Genomic DNA, 17,959 nt, shown 5'->3' with positions numbered 1-17,959 from the left:
AAAAAAAACTTTAATTTTCAAAATTATTATTTTTATTTCAAATATTTTCAATTTATAAAAATAGGAGTTTTTTCTGTTCATTTAGCATACAGCTACACTTAAAAATGCTAATTTTAAACTAAAACAATATAAACAGATTTATTGTGTTTATAAATGGGTTATTTTTGTGTTCTTGGGGAGGCTTTTCCGGTACCATTCCATTTTACAACCGATTTCGACATTCCGCCCTTGCCCAAACCAGTTTCACATGTCTCGCCATGTAGGCTAGAATCGCCATGTAGACGAAACCTACATGGTGGGACTTCCCGGGCAGAGAAACGGATGTATTTGAATTTCGGCTAAAATTACCATAAAGTTAGCACGTAAGCTTGCAAATATTTTGTAAAGCCAAAACTACGTTTATGCTCTTGATAGTTCGTCATCATTTTGGTTAATCTTTAATTGATAGCCCCTCCACCCGCGGTTTATGCCATGTAGTTACTCTAGAATGTACATGGCGACCTACATGGTGACAGTCATGCACACACAGGCACACGTGCATGCAAAGCAACAACACACACAAGCACGCCACCATGTAGTTTATGGGCCAAAATGTAAGGTTAGACTCACAGCTGCTCGTGTAGGAGGAGGGAGAAGGAAGGGATGGAAAAAAGAAAGAAAAACAAGGGGTGGAGAGGTGGGGGTCGGCGAATGGCAAGCGCAAAGCAAGCGGCAGAGGACTATCGATAATATCGATTTGGGATAACGAGAAAACAAAATAATAAAAGACAACAAATGGACTAAGCAAATGGGGTAATGAATTTTGAATGTGCATGTATATTTTTTGGAAACGGTTAAACTAATTGAAAGTCAACAAATTTTAAGCCTTCTATAAAGGTGTGCTGTATAAGTTTGTGCCATTTTTGTTGACATTTTGGGTATTCCTTGAGTAACTGAACCTCTGAATGTCAGTAATTAAGGGAACGCACCAATTTTTTTTCCTACTGAGATTGTCAAACAGCTGTTTTATCGAGCAGCCGGTACAAATTGTCTAGCATTGTTTGAGGAAAATGCCTGGGAAAATCAGAAAGACGAACTAATGGACTTATTAACAAACTATGGACTATCTAAACTCCCTTTTTTTCAATTATGTGATGATTACTTTTATGTTGGAAACATTCTTGCGTTCTTAGTATTAGTAGAAAAGAGCAGAACAGCTGACAAACAGCTGACCGAATTTCAGCAGTTCAAAGATTCGGTAGTCTAGGGAATTTGCAAATATATATTTACTTCTTGATTATTGATTATAAATAATTACAAATATTGGGAACAAGTAAAATTATAAGGTAACGAACTAAATAATTTGTTTTTAAATTTAAATTTTAGTACTGTACTTAATAATAATTATAAGTAGCAAATAAATGTTCTAATTGTTTTCAAGCTTATTGAGCTATGGTTTGGCCCATATCCGTTTTCGGCTGAACTATCGATGTATTGCTTGTTGACAAATTCAAGGACGTCACTACTTATTGAACATTTTAATTCACTTTTCTTAACGGCAATTTAAAGTTCGACGAAATTTCAGTTAAAAAAACGATGATGACGCTGGCAGAGAGAAAGCAGAGTAGAGGTGGGCAAACATCGATTTTCACGTCAAACATCGGTGTAACTTTTAAGAACATCGATTGCACCGATTGAAAACATCGATAACACCGATTTGGAATCGACGTTTTTCCACCTCTATTTGCTGCTCGCTGAAGGAAAATAAAATTAACCAGGAGCGCAAAAACGCGTATCGCAAGTTATAAGCAACAAACAGACCAACGGGATCGAAAAGGGTTAGCAAAATGTATAGTTAACACCTGGCGCAATTTGTGTAGTGCGATTCGTTGTTGTTGTGAAATAATTAATAATATTTTGAGGCAGATGGAGCCCCTCTGTCCGTGAGACTGTGTGCGTGCCTTCGCATTCGAGCGTGTGCGTGTGTGTGAAAAAAGAAATTGAAGGGGAAAGCAGAAAGAAAGGAAGAAACACTGGGAAATGGGCGTCTCTAAAGTTAAATGACATTTTCGCACGTAACTGAAAAATATATATACATGTATTAATAAAAATAAATACACACTGGCCAGCAGGCAAAAAACAGAGGCGGAGAAAAGCGGTTGGTCGTCAGCCGCCGCGCGCATGCTCCGAAATCGGCAGTTAAATCGGATTGAATTAAGCTTATTGTTCCCTAACTAAATCCAAAAACAACCCAAAACAATCGCGTGCGAGAGCTGGTCAAAATGAAACCAAAAGCTCAAGAGCCGTGTAAATTGCACATTATAATTGCAAAATACTCGAGTGCAGTAGTCAAAATAGTAGTGACGTGCGAAAGCGAGATGGCAGGCAAACGTGAAAAAGTGAGCGGTTCGGCTATTGGTTGGGTGCTCTAGTGCTGGCCCGCTTTGGCGCACACGTTTGCCGTTTGTCGTCTGTCTGTTTTGATTTTCTCTTCGTAAAAATAAGCGCGCGAAAGGGGTGCTCGTGTACTTTCTTTTGACCTACCGCCCACTGTCCACCCACTCAGCCCACCCCCACCGCCTTTCCCATTCCCTCGCGTGCATCGCAATGTTTGATAAGTGATAAAGCCAGATGTTTGTGTATATATCGCCGCCAAATATCTCCACGACACTCGCACACACACACATGTTGCACACATTTTGCCGCCTTTCGACTTTTCGGCGACTTTCCGCCGTGTAACTTGAGCCTAATTCGTTAACGCCTGACAACACTCTTTATGTGTATTATATACAGCCCGACTTCCACGCAGTGAGGAACCAAAGAGGCCCAGGAATAGTTTTAGTCACATCTCAAAAATCCCACAACGTTTTCAATAAGCAAGCATACATAAATGGTTTCTACTTTCATTGGTCTATTAGGTGAGTTAAAAAATGGAGATACAATAAGTACTTCAGCTTATTATAAAGTGGTCAGTTCAAACGCAAAACAATGTACTCATGTATAAAACTACGGTTTTTAATTGTACAAAATATTTAAAGGCTTTACTTTGTCCTTAATACACAAGTTAACCCTTTATTTTGCAAAAACTTTAGTTTAGCTTACAGTTATCAACGTTAAAATTGAATTATTGCAATCTAGCAATACAATTAAAAATTGTTTCATAAATCAACATATTAAATTTGATGATCATGGAATTTGTTAATATAATTGTTTTAATTAGGGTTTAAAATAACTTCAAATAAAATTAAACTTGTCGTTATAGTCGCAAACTTCTGATAAAAGTATACCTCCTCTTCCACAGACATTCAATCATGGTGGGAGATACCGTGTATTTCGCATTTCTGTTCATTGTTTAGTTCCGCCTTTGATCTGCCCGACATCGACATCGAGGTGAGTGTTTGCTTAAAACTGTCCAATAACAAGATAATTAAAAATTGCCATCCAATTCGCAGGACCTCGAATCGGCGCTGCTTTCCGATGGTACCAGCGATGAGGATCAGGTCGCCTTAGTGCCCGAGTTAATTGTGCGCCTGCTCAAGGGCTGCGATGCGCTACAGTCGGTAGCCAAAGAAATCACACACAGCAACTATCAGATGTTCTTGCGTCGCTTCCTGCGCCAACAGTGTCGCCTGCACCAGACCGAGAACCACTTCGACACGGACATTGACTTCCAGTCGCTGCCCGTCCGCAAGCGTCTGCACATCCTGCACGACCTGTGCCACTTTCGCCTAGATTCGGCCGATGTGCAGGTCATCCTCAGCAATCTAGAGGCGGACAGTCTGCGCGTGGAGCCTCTGGGCTACGACGCCAAGAACTCCGGCTACTGGTATTTCTACGGCACACGGCTCTATCGTGAGGACAAGGCAGCGGCAGCCTCCAGTTCGGGTTCGTCGGGTTCGGGAGGTGACGGATCAGCCTCTTGTGGCGGCATATCGAGCACCAAGGGTATCGGTAGCAACGGCACCGTCTGGCAGGTCATCTGCTTCACCGAGGAGGACTGGCAGAACTTGGCCGCCAAGTTCAAGACCTCGACAAACGCCAAGGAGCGCGAACTTTTTCACATACTCGATGACAACTTTCTGCCCAAGCTTCCGCAGCTATTCCGCGAGCGTGAGCGTTTGAGGCGCAGAAAGTGAGTGAAATGGCTTAAATTAATGAGGAATACCTCACTGCGAGTCTTAAAATATATAAAGCATTTTCCTAATACATTTTTTTCTTTCTGACCCAGACTCCTGCAAGTGCGTAACTCCAGTCGCATTCGTAATATAGCTGAGTTAAAGGCGCGCCAGGAGGAGGAACGCAAGCGACGCGAACGGGAGAACCTGTACCCGGAGCGGCAAAACGGGCACTGGCTAACACCGCGGCAGCAGCAACAACAACAGCAGCAACAACAACAACAGCAACAGCAGCAACAACAACAGCAGCAGCAATCCCAACAGCGTACACGCAGACGGTTAGCACGCCAATGTTCCTAAAAAGCCTGGCGGAAGCGACGGCCACATCCCGCCCATATACCTGGAACCAAAATCGAAACCGAAACAGATCCATCAACACACTTGCATACCAAAAGCATCTTTGATTTACGTTTCAATTGATCTTTTGAGTTGTCGTAATTTATGATTTGTTGAACCAAACAATTTTCGCTTGCAATTTGTTTTGCCGACGTAATAGAAGCTAATCACAAATCACCATCATCAGCATCTACGTGAAAACCGGGACCAGAATCAGCGGAACGAGGATCAGCACTTAATTTGAGTTTTGCCCATCATTTAGTTTTGTATATGGAAGAATTGGTTGGATTTCGTTTTCAAAAATACTCTGTAAGCATGCTTTTTGATATATTTCTATTCGATATATGTCTTATCTTATGATTTAAGTTTATTTTATATTAAGTTCGCATTTTCATTCCATCCACGAGTCGCAGACATTGACATAATCATATCAAATATCCATTTATTATCAGATTATCATATCGTAAAAAAGCTGATTCAATCAGTACTGACTAATGTTAGCCAAGACTTAACTAAATTAACATTTCATGATTATTTTATATTGGCTCTAAACTGTTAACACACTAATCAAATTTCATGTATTTCATTTCCGTGAATAACTGCCATATCTTCGCTTTGAAATCTTTCATGTCAAACAAAAAACATTGAATCATAATTGAGTCTTAATGAAAATATATTTCTGGACATAACATTATAATAACAATAATAACATTGTTTGCATTTAATGCTGTATGTTTTAGATCCCAGTCAACATCGACGGCTAGTGGTATTTCAACATACGCAAGCTCCCTCAGACGAACAACCACAACTAATTCGAGCGAATTTCTGTGCCACAGGGAAACCTTCTGCCTCTCGCCAGAAAACGACGAAGACGACGACGACGAGGCCCTTGACGCGGAGCAGCATCCAAATCAGCCAGAGCAAACAGAACAACAGCCGCGTGAGGAGGAGCAGCAACAGGAACCGGAGGAATTATTAGCTGCCTCAGCAACTGGCGACGATTTTCGCTCTCCAGAAACACCAAAATCGCAGACGCCGGCGGAATTGAAGAGCAAGAGCGGCCACCACCACCATCATCATCATCACCACAAGAAGAAAAAATCGGGCAAGAAGCAGAAGAAGCGACACCATCGGGATAGAGATCGTGAGCGAGATCGCGAACACCATCATCATCATCGGCGGCGACACAAGTATGCTTCAGAGGCAGACGAGGGCGAGGACGACAACAATAACCACAACAGCAACAGCAATAGCAATAGTAACACCAATAGCACCAGCAGCAACAATAGTGCCCAGCCAAAGCGACGACGCAGTGGCCACCAGCAACATCAGCCAGAGCCACGAGAACCCACGACTTCTCTAAGTCCCGAGGACAAGGAGAACTTTTGTAGGCAGCTGCAGCTCTTGGACACGAATTCGGCTGCCATAGCGGTGGCCACGAGTATTGCTGATCTCAGTCTGCCCTCGCCGGTGGCACATGAGAGTGAAACGGAGCAGGACGAGCAGGTGGATCAGCCGGCAGCAGTGGAACCAGAGCCCCCAGCAATAGCTCCTTCAATGGCGCCAGCGGCCAATGTTAAGTTGCCAGGCAGGCAGACAAACAATTCGCTGAGTTCGCTTACCGGTAACATATTCATACCGGGAGGAAGCTCCCAACAACAGCAGCAGCAGCAGCAGCAGCAACAATCCCAGCAGCAGCAGCAGTCGCAGGAACCGCAGAGCAGTAGTAGCAGCAGCAGCCATAGTGCCACCTCTGCCAGCACCGTGCGTTCAAAGAAACAAAAGGCCGTGCTGAACAGCAGCGGGAGCAGCAGCAGCAGCAAAGTGGCGGACAAGGCGGATCGGAACTTGAGCAAGGCGGAGGCGGGAAAGTCCAAGAAGTCGACGGCGGGCTCATCGGCGTCCTCATCGTCCAGCAAGGCGGAGCGAAACAGCGGTGCCTACTCGGACAAGAGTGGCGATGAGTAAGTGAGGGCGGAGAAATTCGACCCCCAGACACAACACAATCGTACTATCAGTTTTCTCTCGGCATTTCCTTTAATCATTCTTTATTCTGCTTGCTGTTGGAGGTGTGGGGCATCATGTCATAGATATACGTACATCTTGATTAATCATAACATTCATATCATACTAAATCTCGAATGATTAACCTTACATTATCGTTCAACAATATTATTGATAAATCAGTTTTCTAATCAGCTAACAAATTTAATAAACAGCATTCAAATAAAATGACAAAATAAATTGGCCAATTTAACACAGTTCGGTAGCAGACTTAATCAAGGTATAATTGTATATTTTATGCAAAAGCATTCATGATGCTCAACTCTTGTATTGTTGTTGATTTTGAGTTTGAACCGATTGCAGAGGCTCTGACTCCTTTCCTATCACATGTCCTTTTTCCTCAGTTGAAAATATTCATGATTTCTTTTCACTTGTTTGTTATCCATTCTTATCTATGTGCCATTGCATGTTGTCGGCTTCTTTCATCCATTCACCCATCAAATTGTATATAATATGATCAATTGATTAACATATTTATCATTGTTATTGTAAACTTTTGTACCCACCTGCAAAAACAAACGAAAAAACATTCCGACTGTTGCTCATCAAAACCCCAACACCCGATAAAATGTAGCCATGTAAATAGTAGCAACCGTAGCACCACCAACAACAACAGCAGCCTTAACAACAACAACCATAAGCACGCGTCGCACCACAGTCACAACAACAACAACAACAGCCACCCAACGACGGCATCGGCTACAACAACAGCAACAACGACAACGTCGCAGCGATATCATAATAATTCGAATCATAATCATAATCAAAATAATCACAACCACCAAACCTCCCATTCACACCACACCCACACCCACCACCACCACACCACTAATATTTTCAGTAACAAACATAAATCCAATACGCACCATTCCCTAACCCACAACAACAACAACAACAATCACACAACAAACGCAACAAGCACATCACAACACCTCCCAGTAACCACGAACAACAATTCAACGTACAACTCCTCCAATCATGCAAATATTCTTAGCTTCACCGAAACGGAGGAGGTCCTACAAATCGGAATGCACAAGGTGCTCGTCTATGTGAAGAACCATCGCGATGCCTGGCCATTTGTGGATCCTGTGGAAGAGGATATAGCACCGCGCTATTACTCGATAATCAGGAGGTGGGTAGAACTCTACATTATAAGGTTTTCTAGAATTAAAAAAACTTAATACTTCATAATTTAACCAATCAAGTTCTAAAAAAATGTACTCACTGCAAATTTATATAAGAACCCGTTTTTTTGAATTATAAAATATACTTCAAAATCTAATCTCTTTTTGTTATTTTAAACAGACCAATGGACCTGCTGAAGATGGAGGACAAGCTAGACAGTGGGGAATATCACAAATTCAGCGAATTTCGCAATGACTTTCGCTTGATCGTCAACAACTGCAGATTGTACAATGGGCACAATAATGGTAAAATTCGTAGTAAGCACAAAAAAGTGTAGAAATCCTAACATTGCTTTTGATCGTCTACAGAATACACAGAGATGGTAAACAATCTGCAGGACGCTTTTGAAAAGGCAACCAAAAAGTACTTTGAGAATCTCTCCGACGACGAGGACGATGATCCCAATCTGAGCTATCCTGCCGCTGACTCTAAAATGAATGTATTCCGTGAAAAGTACTTCAGCAAGAAGGCCAAGGAGGAGACGGAGAAGGATGCGCCAGGTCGTCTGGAAAGTAGCGCCGAAGAGGATATCAGTGAGATTGAAGCGGAAGCCGCACAAAAGGCCCAAAAACGTAAGCGCAAAGAAAAAGACAAACGACGCAAAAAGAAAATCAAAAGCAAGGCTGATTTGGAAACGGATGATGAGGATTTGGAACCCGAGAGAGTACCAACACCACCGCCACTTCCTCCTCCGCCATCAGGCAAGAAGAGCAAAACGGGCAAGGTCGCCAAGGAAAAGGAGAAAGAAAAAGAGAAGGAAAAGGAGAAAGATAGGGATAAAGATAAGGAAAAGGAGAAAGAGAAAGATAAGGAGAAGGATAAGGATAAGGAGACCGCTTCCTCCAAGCGGGGACGCAAGACTAAGGGCGAAAAGTCCGCGTCCAAGCCCAGCAAACAGCAGCAAAAGACCAAAAAAGGAGCCAAGAAGTCGGCGCACGAATCGGAGCCAGAATCGGATCCCAGCGACAGCCGCGAGAGCGAGGACTACAGCGATGATGACCAAATATCCTTGGCCAAAGCCAAATCCTTGATCAAGCCCACAGCTCGAACGATAGCGGCCCAAAAAAAGAAAGTTGTACCCGCTGAATCCAAGGTAAAGATGCCCACCCCAGTCAAACGCCAAGTAAAAGGTAAGGGCAAGGGTGGACGCAAGGTTAAAGATGACTCACTGGACAGCGAGCAATCCGATTCGGATGTAAAGAAACTGCTGCCACCAACGGCAGCGGCTGCTTTAGCTGAATCCGCCGCCGAGCTGGAAGATGATGAGGATGATCAGCCCGCGGACGAAGACGAAGATGAGGACGGCTCGCGGTCACGCAGCATGTCGCCCTTCAAGGTTGATCTCCACAAAAAATACTCAAAAAGTGCCCTTAACGATGATCTCTCCGAGCTGTTGACCACCGTCAAGAAGGTTCCCACAGCGGAGACCACAAAACTAACTGCTCGGCACCAGGACGAAGCGGATAACGATGGCGAGAGATCCTCCCGAGAGTCTGACGGTGACTTTAAATCCCTGAGCAGCAGTCGGGCTAGTTCCGAGGAGCGTCCGCCGGTGCCAAAAAAGGGTAAAAAGGGGGAAAACTCCAAAAAAGAGAAGGAAAAGAAGAGTAGGGATAAGGAAAAAGATAGAGATAAAGATAAGGATAAGGATAAGGACAAGTCCCGCAGCGCCAAGCACAAGAAGAGCAAGGAAGAGTCCCCGCTTTCGGCAGCCGCTGCAGCAGCTGCAGCCGAGCAGGCCGAACTGGAGATGCTGCTGCCCTTTATGGACAAGTACGATGTGATCAAGTTCCGACGTAGTCGTGCCGCCCTCAGTGGCTCCAGTGCCTCCAACTCGATAGCTCCTTCCGAGGACTCCAAACCAGCCAGCACCAAAAGCAGTAGGGAAAGCAAGAAAGCCACTGCAAAGCGGGAAAAGTCGCCCGATCCTGTGGAGCACAAGCGCGGACGGAAGAGTAAAGATCAAAAGCGTTCGAAGGAGTCGGATAAAGTGGAGAAAACTGATAAAGCTGCCAAAGCCGATTCCGAGAAACACTCTGAGAAGTCTAAGAAAAAGGAGGAAGTACCAAAAGTATTGGAAAAACCTCCAAGAGAGAAATCACCACTACCGATAGTACCACAAGAACCGTTAAAGGAACCTCCAGCTCCAACTCCAGCCCCTGCACCAGCACCCAGCAAAGTGAAGGAAACGCCTGGCAAAACGGCGGCTAAGAAAAGACCCGACAAGCAAATGCCGCCGCCTCCCAAACCTGCCGATAAACCAAATGAGAAGGGGTCTGGTAAGAAAGCTTCCAGCAAAAAGGCAGCCCAGAAAGCAGGCCAACCGCAGACCAACAATAACACAAATCTGGAGGCTTTGGATGTGGAAACCGAGCAGACCCTCAAAGACATAAATCGTTGGCTGGAGCACACGCCCCGCTTTACGGAGTTCAGTTCGGCTAGCAATTCACCATCTCGTTATAATCTATTGGATGATTTCGACTCGGGAATTGGAAATAAACTGGATGCAGCAGATTTTCGAAGACCAGTGGCATTGGCTGCTCCAAAAGCGGAATTGGTACCTACTAAATTGGCGGAGGCTCTCAATGAACTTGTCAGCGAACCGAAAGAGGCTGCCAGCAAATCCGAATCGGAATCGGTGGCCCCAACGCCGAGCAGTGTAAGCAGCAGCTGTGGAACCCCACCACATTCGATGCACTCAGGAAATTCCATCGGCAGCACATCCGCCACTGCAGCATCCAGTTCGAATTGCTCCAACAACTCGATGCCCACGCCTCTGCCTGTGGCAGTGACCCCAACGCCAACACCCGCTCCGCCACCACTGCTTCCCATTCCCAAGCCAAAGGAGCCGAGTACCACGCAGCTGCTTCTGAATCCACCACCACCGCCTCACATCAAACAGCAACTGGCCAAGGAGGCCAAGCGCAAATCCCTCAAGGAAAAACAGGCAGCGCAAGCAGCCCAAGCTCAGCAGGTGAAAGCCAAGGCGAATGTTATGAGGACAATTGAACGGCTTCAACCTGGCAAGGCCAAGGGTAATCTTCTGCAAAATGTAGCCACTGGCAAACCGACGGAGGAAAGCGGAGACTCTCACGCAGGTGTAAACCCGGTGGCCACCAAGGTTAAGGAGCTGAAGAACGCCCTCATCACGGAAACCTGTGAAGGAGCACCGAAACTGAGTTTGGGTACAGTTCTTAAAACCCAGGACTTTGCACTGGGCAAATCTCTGGAGGAAATGTCAGGAAAGAAAGTCACAGACGAGGATGACAGTCCCAACGAGGAAAGCAAATCAGAGAAGCCTGCGACGCCCACAACACCGAACAAAGAGGCACCGAAACCGTTTGAAGCTCTTTTGGAACTCAGTAAAATAGGGAAATCCTCAGAGGGAGCAAAATCGGAAGCGAGCCAAAAGGAGAAGCCCAATCTTAGCGCCTGGCTAAAAGCTTTCGGTGGTCCAAAGGTTAGCAAAAAGTCCGAAGAGGAAGAGAAGCAGCAGACGTCTGTACAAGATCTTCAAGGCGATTCCAAGGTGGCTCCACCAGCTCATTCGCCTGCCGGGGACAACTTCTCCCTGCCAACGGTGATGCGTCAAAGAAAACCCAGCACCGGAAGCACGAACTCGGAAAGGAGCTCATTTAGCCAGGATCCGGATTCGCCTAGAATAGCCATCGATGAGCGGTACGGTTCGTATGCGGCTGGTTCATATACCTCGCCAATCGGTGCCTCACCCATTGGAGCATCTCCCATAATGGTTTCCCCCAAGCCCAATGATGATATGGGCAAACCCGCCTCACCTTATCCCCTGAATGGAGCTATCAAAGTGGGATTCTACCAGGACACCACGACCAAAAGCAGCCCGGACAAGAGTTGCAGCCCCAGGGAGATGAACTCTCCATATCCCCAGTACTCCCAGCATATCTACTCCTCCGCCTCGTCGCCCAATGTGTCCACTCCGGACATGAGTGGCACTTCTCCCTACGGCGGTGGAAACAGCTACAATCCCTCGGGCTCAGAGGCGTCCAAGACCCCGGCCTACTCTTCCACATCCCCGCTTCCAATTTATGACCAGTACAAGCAGCCGCGCTCTCAGGAGTCCGACTACAACTCGTCGATGAGTCCAAGCACCCCGAATCCACACTCGCCCTACCAACAGCCCCAGAGTTCGCCGTACACCACGCCGCAGCAATCGCAATCGACGCACCCGTCGCCATATCATGGCCAGTCGCCGTACCACCAGCAGCAGCACTCACCATATCATCCACCCGCCGCCCAGCAGCAACAGCAATCCACGCAGCCCTCCCACAGTCCGGCGGCCCACCAGCAGGCTCTCAGTCCCATGCACAGCGTGGAGTCCCCGGCATCCTCGGCAGCCACCCAGCCACCCACTCCGCTGGCTCAGTCGCCGGCGGAGCAGCAGCACTCGCCGTATCAGCAGCCCGTGCTGTCCCCCTATCAGCAACCGCAGCAACAGGTGCAGCCGCCCGTGGTGCCGCCCGTACAGCCAGCAACAGGTGCTGTGCCGTCAACGGGTGAGTATTTTATTTATACAAAAAAATGTAAAATCTTTGCTGGATAAGATGTTGGGAGATGTTATAGAGTAAAAGGGTATATTCGTTGAAAAGTGTGAACTTTACTTAAAGATTATTTCAACATTTTTGAGAGCTGAAGAATGCGAAAGACCTATTAGGTTAGCTGAGTAAATGGTTTCTAAGTCAGTGCACCCGATAATATAATAGTAAAGTAAAAAGTAAAGTAAAAGTACATTTATCATGTCTTTTTCGTTTTCAAAAAAATACATCGTACAGAAATTTTGAAACTTTTTTATGTTACTTTATTAATGTTAAAATTAATTAATTAAATTCATCAGATGATGATGGTTGTGTATGTACTTGCATCACTAAAGACTTATTATAAGGTTTGTTTAACTTAGTGGTCCAATAAACCTGGTTTCAATATACAAATTTGTAAAAATCGGTATTAAAAATTTTATTTCATCTTTAAATTATAAGAGCAAAACAAAAGTTTTGACCTGCAAATGTAGAGCAATTCCTTTATATTTTTTTCAATAACAATAATTTTAAATCAGTGACTTTACTTTAAACAATTCATGCTTATTATTGACCCACTGCCTTCTGTGTTTCAGCTCTGAGCAACAATGGTTATGCGCCCACTCACGACAGCTACCAGCAACTGCAGCAGCAACAGCGATCCTTGTATAATCCAGCCACTTTGATTAATCCCCTGCCGAGTTCTACAACTGCAACTGCCTCTATAACCAAGCCGAATAATGATTGGAGCCTGAATCGCAGCCTGTTGCCGCCTAGCATTACCAATACTGTTAATCAGGCAACGCAGCAGCAACAACAGCAATCTGGGCAGTTGCAACAACAATCACAGATGCAGGCAACAACCCAACAACAGCAGCAGTTACAGGCAACACCTCAACAGCAGCAACAATTGCAAGCCCCACAGCAACAGCAGCAGCAATTGCAGACACCGCAACAACAGCAGCAACAATTACAAACGCCACAGCAGCAACAGCAGTTGCAGACACCGCAGCAGCAACAACAGGTGCTGGGGCATCAACAGCAACATAAACCGAAATATCCAACCTATGCGCAATATCAGTCAACAAATGCCGCAGCTAATGCTGCAGCAGCAGCAGATGCAGTGGATACCATGCAACAGCAGCAACAGCAACAGCAAAAGATTGTGCCGCCCACTTATGGCAGTGATATGGCCACTTTTATGCAGCATCAAATGCAGCAGCCTCCCAAAACGGATACATTAATAAACCCGCTCAAACGACCTGGGGAGGAAATGGGCATGGATTACAGTGGAAATGCGGCAAATAAAATGCCAAAAATAGACGACACTGCCGCACAGCAGCAGCAACCGCAGCCTCAGTTGCAGCAACAGCAACAGCAACAACAACAGCAACAAACCCAGAACCAAACGCAATCCCTGCTTAACAAACAACAGCAAATGTTTAATAGTTTCTTGGGTTCCATGGCTTTCGGCAAACCAATTGGGAACATTGCACCGGACAAAGCATTCGAAATGTATAACAGAGCTGCGGCAATGGGTTTCCCCAAGGACTTTGCGAAAGACAACAGTTGTCAGCTGCAGCAACAGCAACAGCAGCAATCACCGCAAGTGGCTACCAACAAGCAGCAGACGCCCCAGCCACAGCAGCAACAAGAGAGACAACAGCAAACGCAGCATATGATTGGTGAGTATAATCTACAAGAATTATACTATTATTTATGTTTAACTGTATTATAGAAGATTATTTGCAAGAATGAAATTATGTCCTATAACGTTTTACTGTCTTCGTGTGTACTATCTATCAGAAATGTATTTTTAAATAATTAATTTTCTTTATTAATTTTAGCTTTAATGTTTCCTATTTTACAATCCTAGATTTGTCATTTCTTCTGATCATTTGGTATTCTTTTTCTTGCAGGAATGGGTCACCAGCAACAGTCTAGTCTGGAGATCCTACAGTTACAGCAGCAGCAGCAACAGCAGCAGCAAAACCCGCCGCAAAAGTTGCCACAGCAACAGCAGCAGCCCCCGCAACAACTTAACTACCAGCAACAGCAGACGCAACTTAACCACAATTATACCGCTCAGCAACAGCAATCTGCGGTGACGGACAAACCTACCACAACACAGTCTGCAGTTGCTGCTGCGGTCAGTGATGCCAGCAGCAACATGATGCATCTGCCGTCAACCGCTCATCAGCATCATCTCAGCCAGACGCATCACTTGGCCGCCTACAACAAGCCCACACCGCCTCCGCCCCAAACCTACAGCAATCCCTTGATGCAGTCGATGTTGGGCTATGCCGGAAACTACTTCGACAAGACCATGCCGCCGGCGGCCCATATGTACAGTGCCTCAAGTTCGGCGGCCACGGCTTACGGCAATCCGGCGCAGCAATTGCCCGGGAACTATGTTCCCGGCAACAACAATCCCGCACACCAGCCACAGCAACAGCAACAACAACAACAACAGCAGCAGCAGCAGCAACCTGCTGCAGTTGCTCCAGTCGAAGTCAAGGCTCCAGCGAAAAGGGGAAGGAAAAAGAAGGCAGCCACGATTGCAGCGGAGGCAGCCAAGCAACAGCAGCAACAACAACAACAGCAGCAACAAGCTGCTGCCCAACAGCAACAAGCGGCCGCCCAGCAGCAACAGCAGCAGCAACAACAACAAGCTGTAGCCCAACAGCAGCAACAACAACAAGTGGCCGCACAGCAGCAGCAGCAGCAACACCAAACCATGCCGCAATACAACACCGCTGCCACCAATAATCAGCTACAGGCGCATGCGCAGGCGCTGCATCAAGGCTTCCAATTGTATGCGGGTTTAAAATCCGGAGGAGTATCCTCGCCAGTTGGCAGCACAGCGGCAACTCCGGCAACTAGTGGAACCGCCAGCAATCAAACAGCTGCTGATGCAGCCGCCATTTCGCTGAAAACTTCGACCGGTGGAATGGTACCGGGCAGTGCCTTCAATTTTGCGCCTGCTCCAGGAGCACTGGGCTTGTATGGCGACCAAGCGGCGGCGGCCAGTAGTTATCTTGATCAGTTCAGGGATGCGCCCAATCCCTACTATATGCCACCGGCGCCGGCACACAGCGGTGCAACTGCGAATCCGGGTGGCAATGCAGCGGATAAGAGCCAGAACCCACTGAATACGGCTGCCGGATCGTATCCCTTCCTAGCGGCGGCACATCCTTCATCGCGGGCGGCGGCTGCAGCAGCCGCTTATCCGTTTGCGGATCCCAACTCGCAGCTGTACCAGCAGTACCTACGACGCGATGACTTCCACACGCGGATGATCTTCAACCAGAGTCTGCTGGGCGGGCCGGCAGCGGCGGCGGCAGCAGCCGGTTATGGTCAGCCGCCGCCGCCGCCGTCCGCCTACCAACGCGCCACATTGGGCATGCCAAAGCCGTACGACATCAATCGGCAGTCATGGTTTTAGCAGTACGCCAGTGCCGCCAACGTGGATCTCCAAGGGGACGACCTGACGGGGGCGGCAACTGGAACAGCATCGGGATCAGCGGCAGCATCAGCATCGGCGGCAGCCACACAGCGATAAGTTCGAAGGAGTCTACAGGCTTAGAAAGGTTTCAAACCAGAAGGCAAATTGGTTCCAAAGAGGTTAGGAAACACCTGAGTTTTTGTTTCGTTTGGCGGAATTTGATTGGTAATTTTATTTTTTAAAACCTGATCCTTATATTTTTTAATCCAATTTTTGTGTTAATGTTCAAAGGCTTTTCTAGGTTTATTGTTTAAATTAGTCAAAGTTTCGATTTATCCGTTAAAATTTATCAAAATTTTATCAAAGCTTAAATTTCTGCTAGGAATCAGAACATTCGGTGTATGTACATGTGGTGAATTTATGGCGACATGATTGTTTTGTACTGATATTTGATCTTCATTTGCGAGACTCGAATTCCACTGCCCCTCCCTCAATTTTCGATTTTGTTGTATTTTATGACCATTTTCTTTTGTGCAATGTTTCCTTTTGACTGCAGTTGCGCCCTGGACTTTGGCCACGCCTAATTATCAAGTTTGTTGGTCCCTAGTTTGTATTTTTCAGTAGTCTTTAGGTACTAAGTCTTCTGTTTATGACAATTAATTTTAATAGTTGTAGCAATTAGGCCTCTAATCTTATTTAATTGAACTTAATTTGCTAAAAATGCTTCAAAAAAGAAACTAAGCAGAAAAGCAAAGCAGAAGTAATGGAAAAGAATTCAAAGAATTACTCTAAAGCTCCCCCTGACTATAATTAGAATTTAGTTTTTTCCAGAATTTAACTCGTAACTATAGAACACGTGTAAATTAACTACGATTATTAATTTTATTACTATTGATTATGTACTATGACTATTATAACTATTATCGATTCGTGCTGCGGGCGATTTGTTGAAATATTTATTAATCCAACTAAACAAAGAGATTCGCAACACACAACTAAAGCTTAAATCTAAGTAAGGAAAACTCTTTTAGTTTGTAGAACGCCAAGCAGATGTATAAATTTTTGTTAAATATGCTTAGTTAAACGTACGGTCTAATCTTTAAGTTCCCCTTCAACTAAAATAAACCAATGTAAACCCACAGAGCTCACATATGTGCAACATTCCGCCTCAATCCCTCATCCCCTCCAATCCCCTCAAACAAAAAACATTTGCTGTACATACAAGAAGTAAACAAAACAAAAAAAAACAGACAAGTAAAAACGTTTGTCGTTTTTACACATCTCAAATTGTAGCTTTAAAACATGTAAGAAATCGATCGATATAGATATGACAAAAAGCAAAACAATTGAAATTTAAGAAATATGAATGAAAAAGTGTCTTAGTCGCTATTAAAAGCGAACGGAGCAGATGAAACGCATTAACCGAGCGCCCATAATATTATTAATAAATATTTATATATATATATTATATAGTGAAAACAATAAACAAGAGAACCCGTATTCAGTTAAGTTGTTAAAGCTTTCGTTTTGCAAACGTAAATTTTAAATTTCATTACGATAACATAGTTGATAAACCTCAAACGAAAGAGGAGCGATACGAAATTGCGAAGAGACGGTACCTAGAGCATAAAAGAGCAGCAACAAACATATTTAAAGAACCACAAGCTAAATATTATATTAATAATGAATATGTACACATAAATTATATATATATATATACAAACATATATATTATATGCAGTAAGTGCAGCGAGTGCACATTATACATAAATCCGTATGTATAGGCAACAGCAGCAGCAACAAAAGTAAATTACAATAAAGAATTCTATTGCATATTGTACGAAAAAATCTAAAGAACTCATGTTTCAAATCAAGGCGATAATTTCACCCAACAATTATTATGCAATTTGAGGCTCTCGACACGGCACGCGTTCATTTGCATACAATTGCAGTCCGGATTGCGACTCCAACTGCCCTTCACCAGCTGGTGTTCCCAGTTTCCAATTCCCAGACTGCAATTGCAGACAGCTGTGCTGTGCGCTTGATTGCCGATCGAGCGGCTATATCTATACGCTGTATATGCCGTATACCATATAGCTTATAGCCTATGGCCTATAGATCCATCGATCATCTGTGCAGGTCTTTTAGAACGGCACGAAGTCGGGAAGCGTGTTGCTAATGCACTGTGCCATTTAACGGCCTCTGGACTGGAAGGCTTTCGAATCAAA

At 45.0% G+C, this 17,959-nt stretch overlaps 1 protein-coding gene across 5 annotated transcripts; it reads left to right on the top strand.

Moving 5' to 3' along the window:
• The first annotated feature begins 1,707 nt into the window (after positions 1–1,707).
• Positions 1,708–17,579, top strand: LOC108142583 (protein split ends). 5 transcript variants are annotated; one of them, XM_017266541.2, is made up of 11 exons: positions 1,708–1,817; positions 2,773–2,897; positions 3,281–3,369; positions 3,432–4,111; positions 4,208–4,432; positions 5,231–6,454; positions 7,549–7,686; positions 7,860–7,984; positions 8,048–12,268; positions 12,883–13,971; positions 14,206–17,579. In XM_017266541.2, the coding sequence occupies exons 2-11, from the start codon at positions 2,870–2,872 to the stop codon at positions 15,729–15,731; spliced, it is 9,345 nt and encodes a 3,114-aa protein (XP_017122030.1). In that variant the 5' UTR covers positions 1,708–1,817; positions 2,773–2,869; the 3' UTR covers positions 15,732–17,579. The 5 variants fall into 5 exon arrangements, 2 of the variants coding, with proteins under 2 accessions (XP_017122030.1, XP_017122029.1); XM_017266540.2 differs by having other exon boundaries at positions 7,129–7,686; XR_001774307.2 differs by lacking the exons at positions 7,549–7,686; positions 7,860–7,984; positions 8,048–12,268; positions 12,883–13,971; positions 14,206–17,579 and having other exon boundaries at positions 4,208–4,799; positions 5,231–5,256; positions 5,327–5,375.
• The last annotated feature ends 380 nt before the right edge of the window (positions 17,580–17,959 follow it).

The sequence above is a fragment of the Drosophila elegans genome, unplaced genomic scaffold (genome assembly GCF_018152505.1).
Source record: "Drosophila elegans isolate 14027-0461.03 unplaced genomic scaffold, ASM1815250v1 contig_208, whole genome shotgun sequence".
Lineage (NCBI taxonomy): Eukaryota > Metazoa > Arthropoda > Insecta > Diptera > Drosophilidae > Drosophila > Drosophila elegans.
This window is presented reverse-complemented; position numbering and strand designations above follow the sequence as displayed.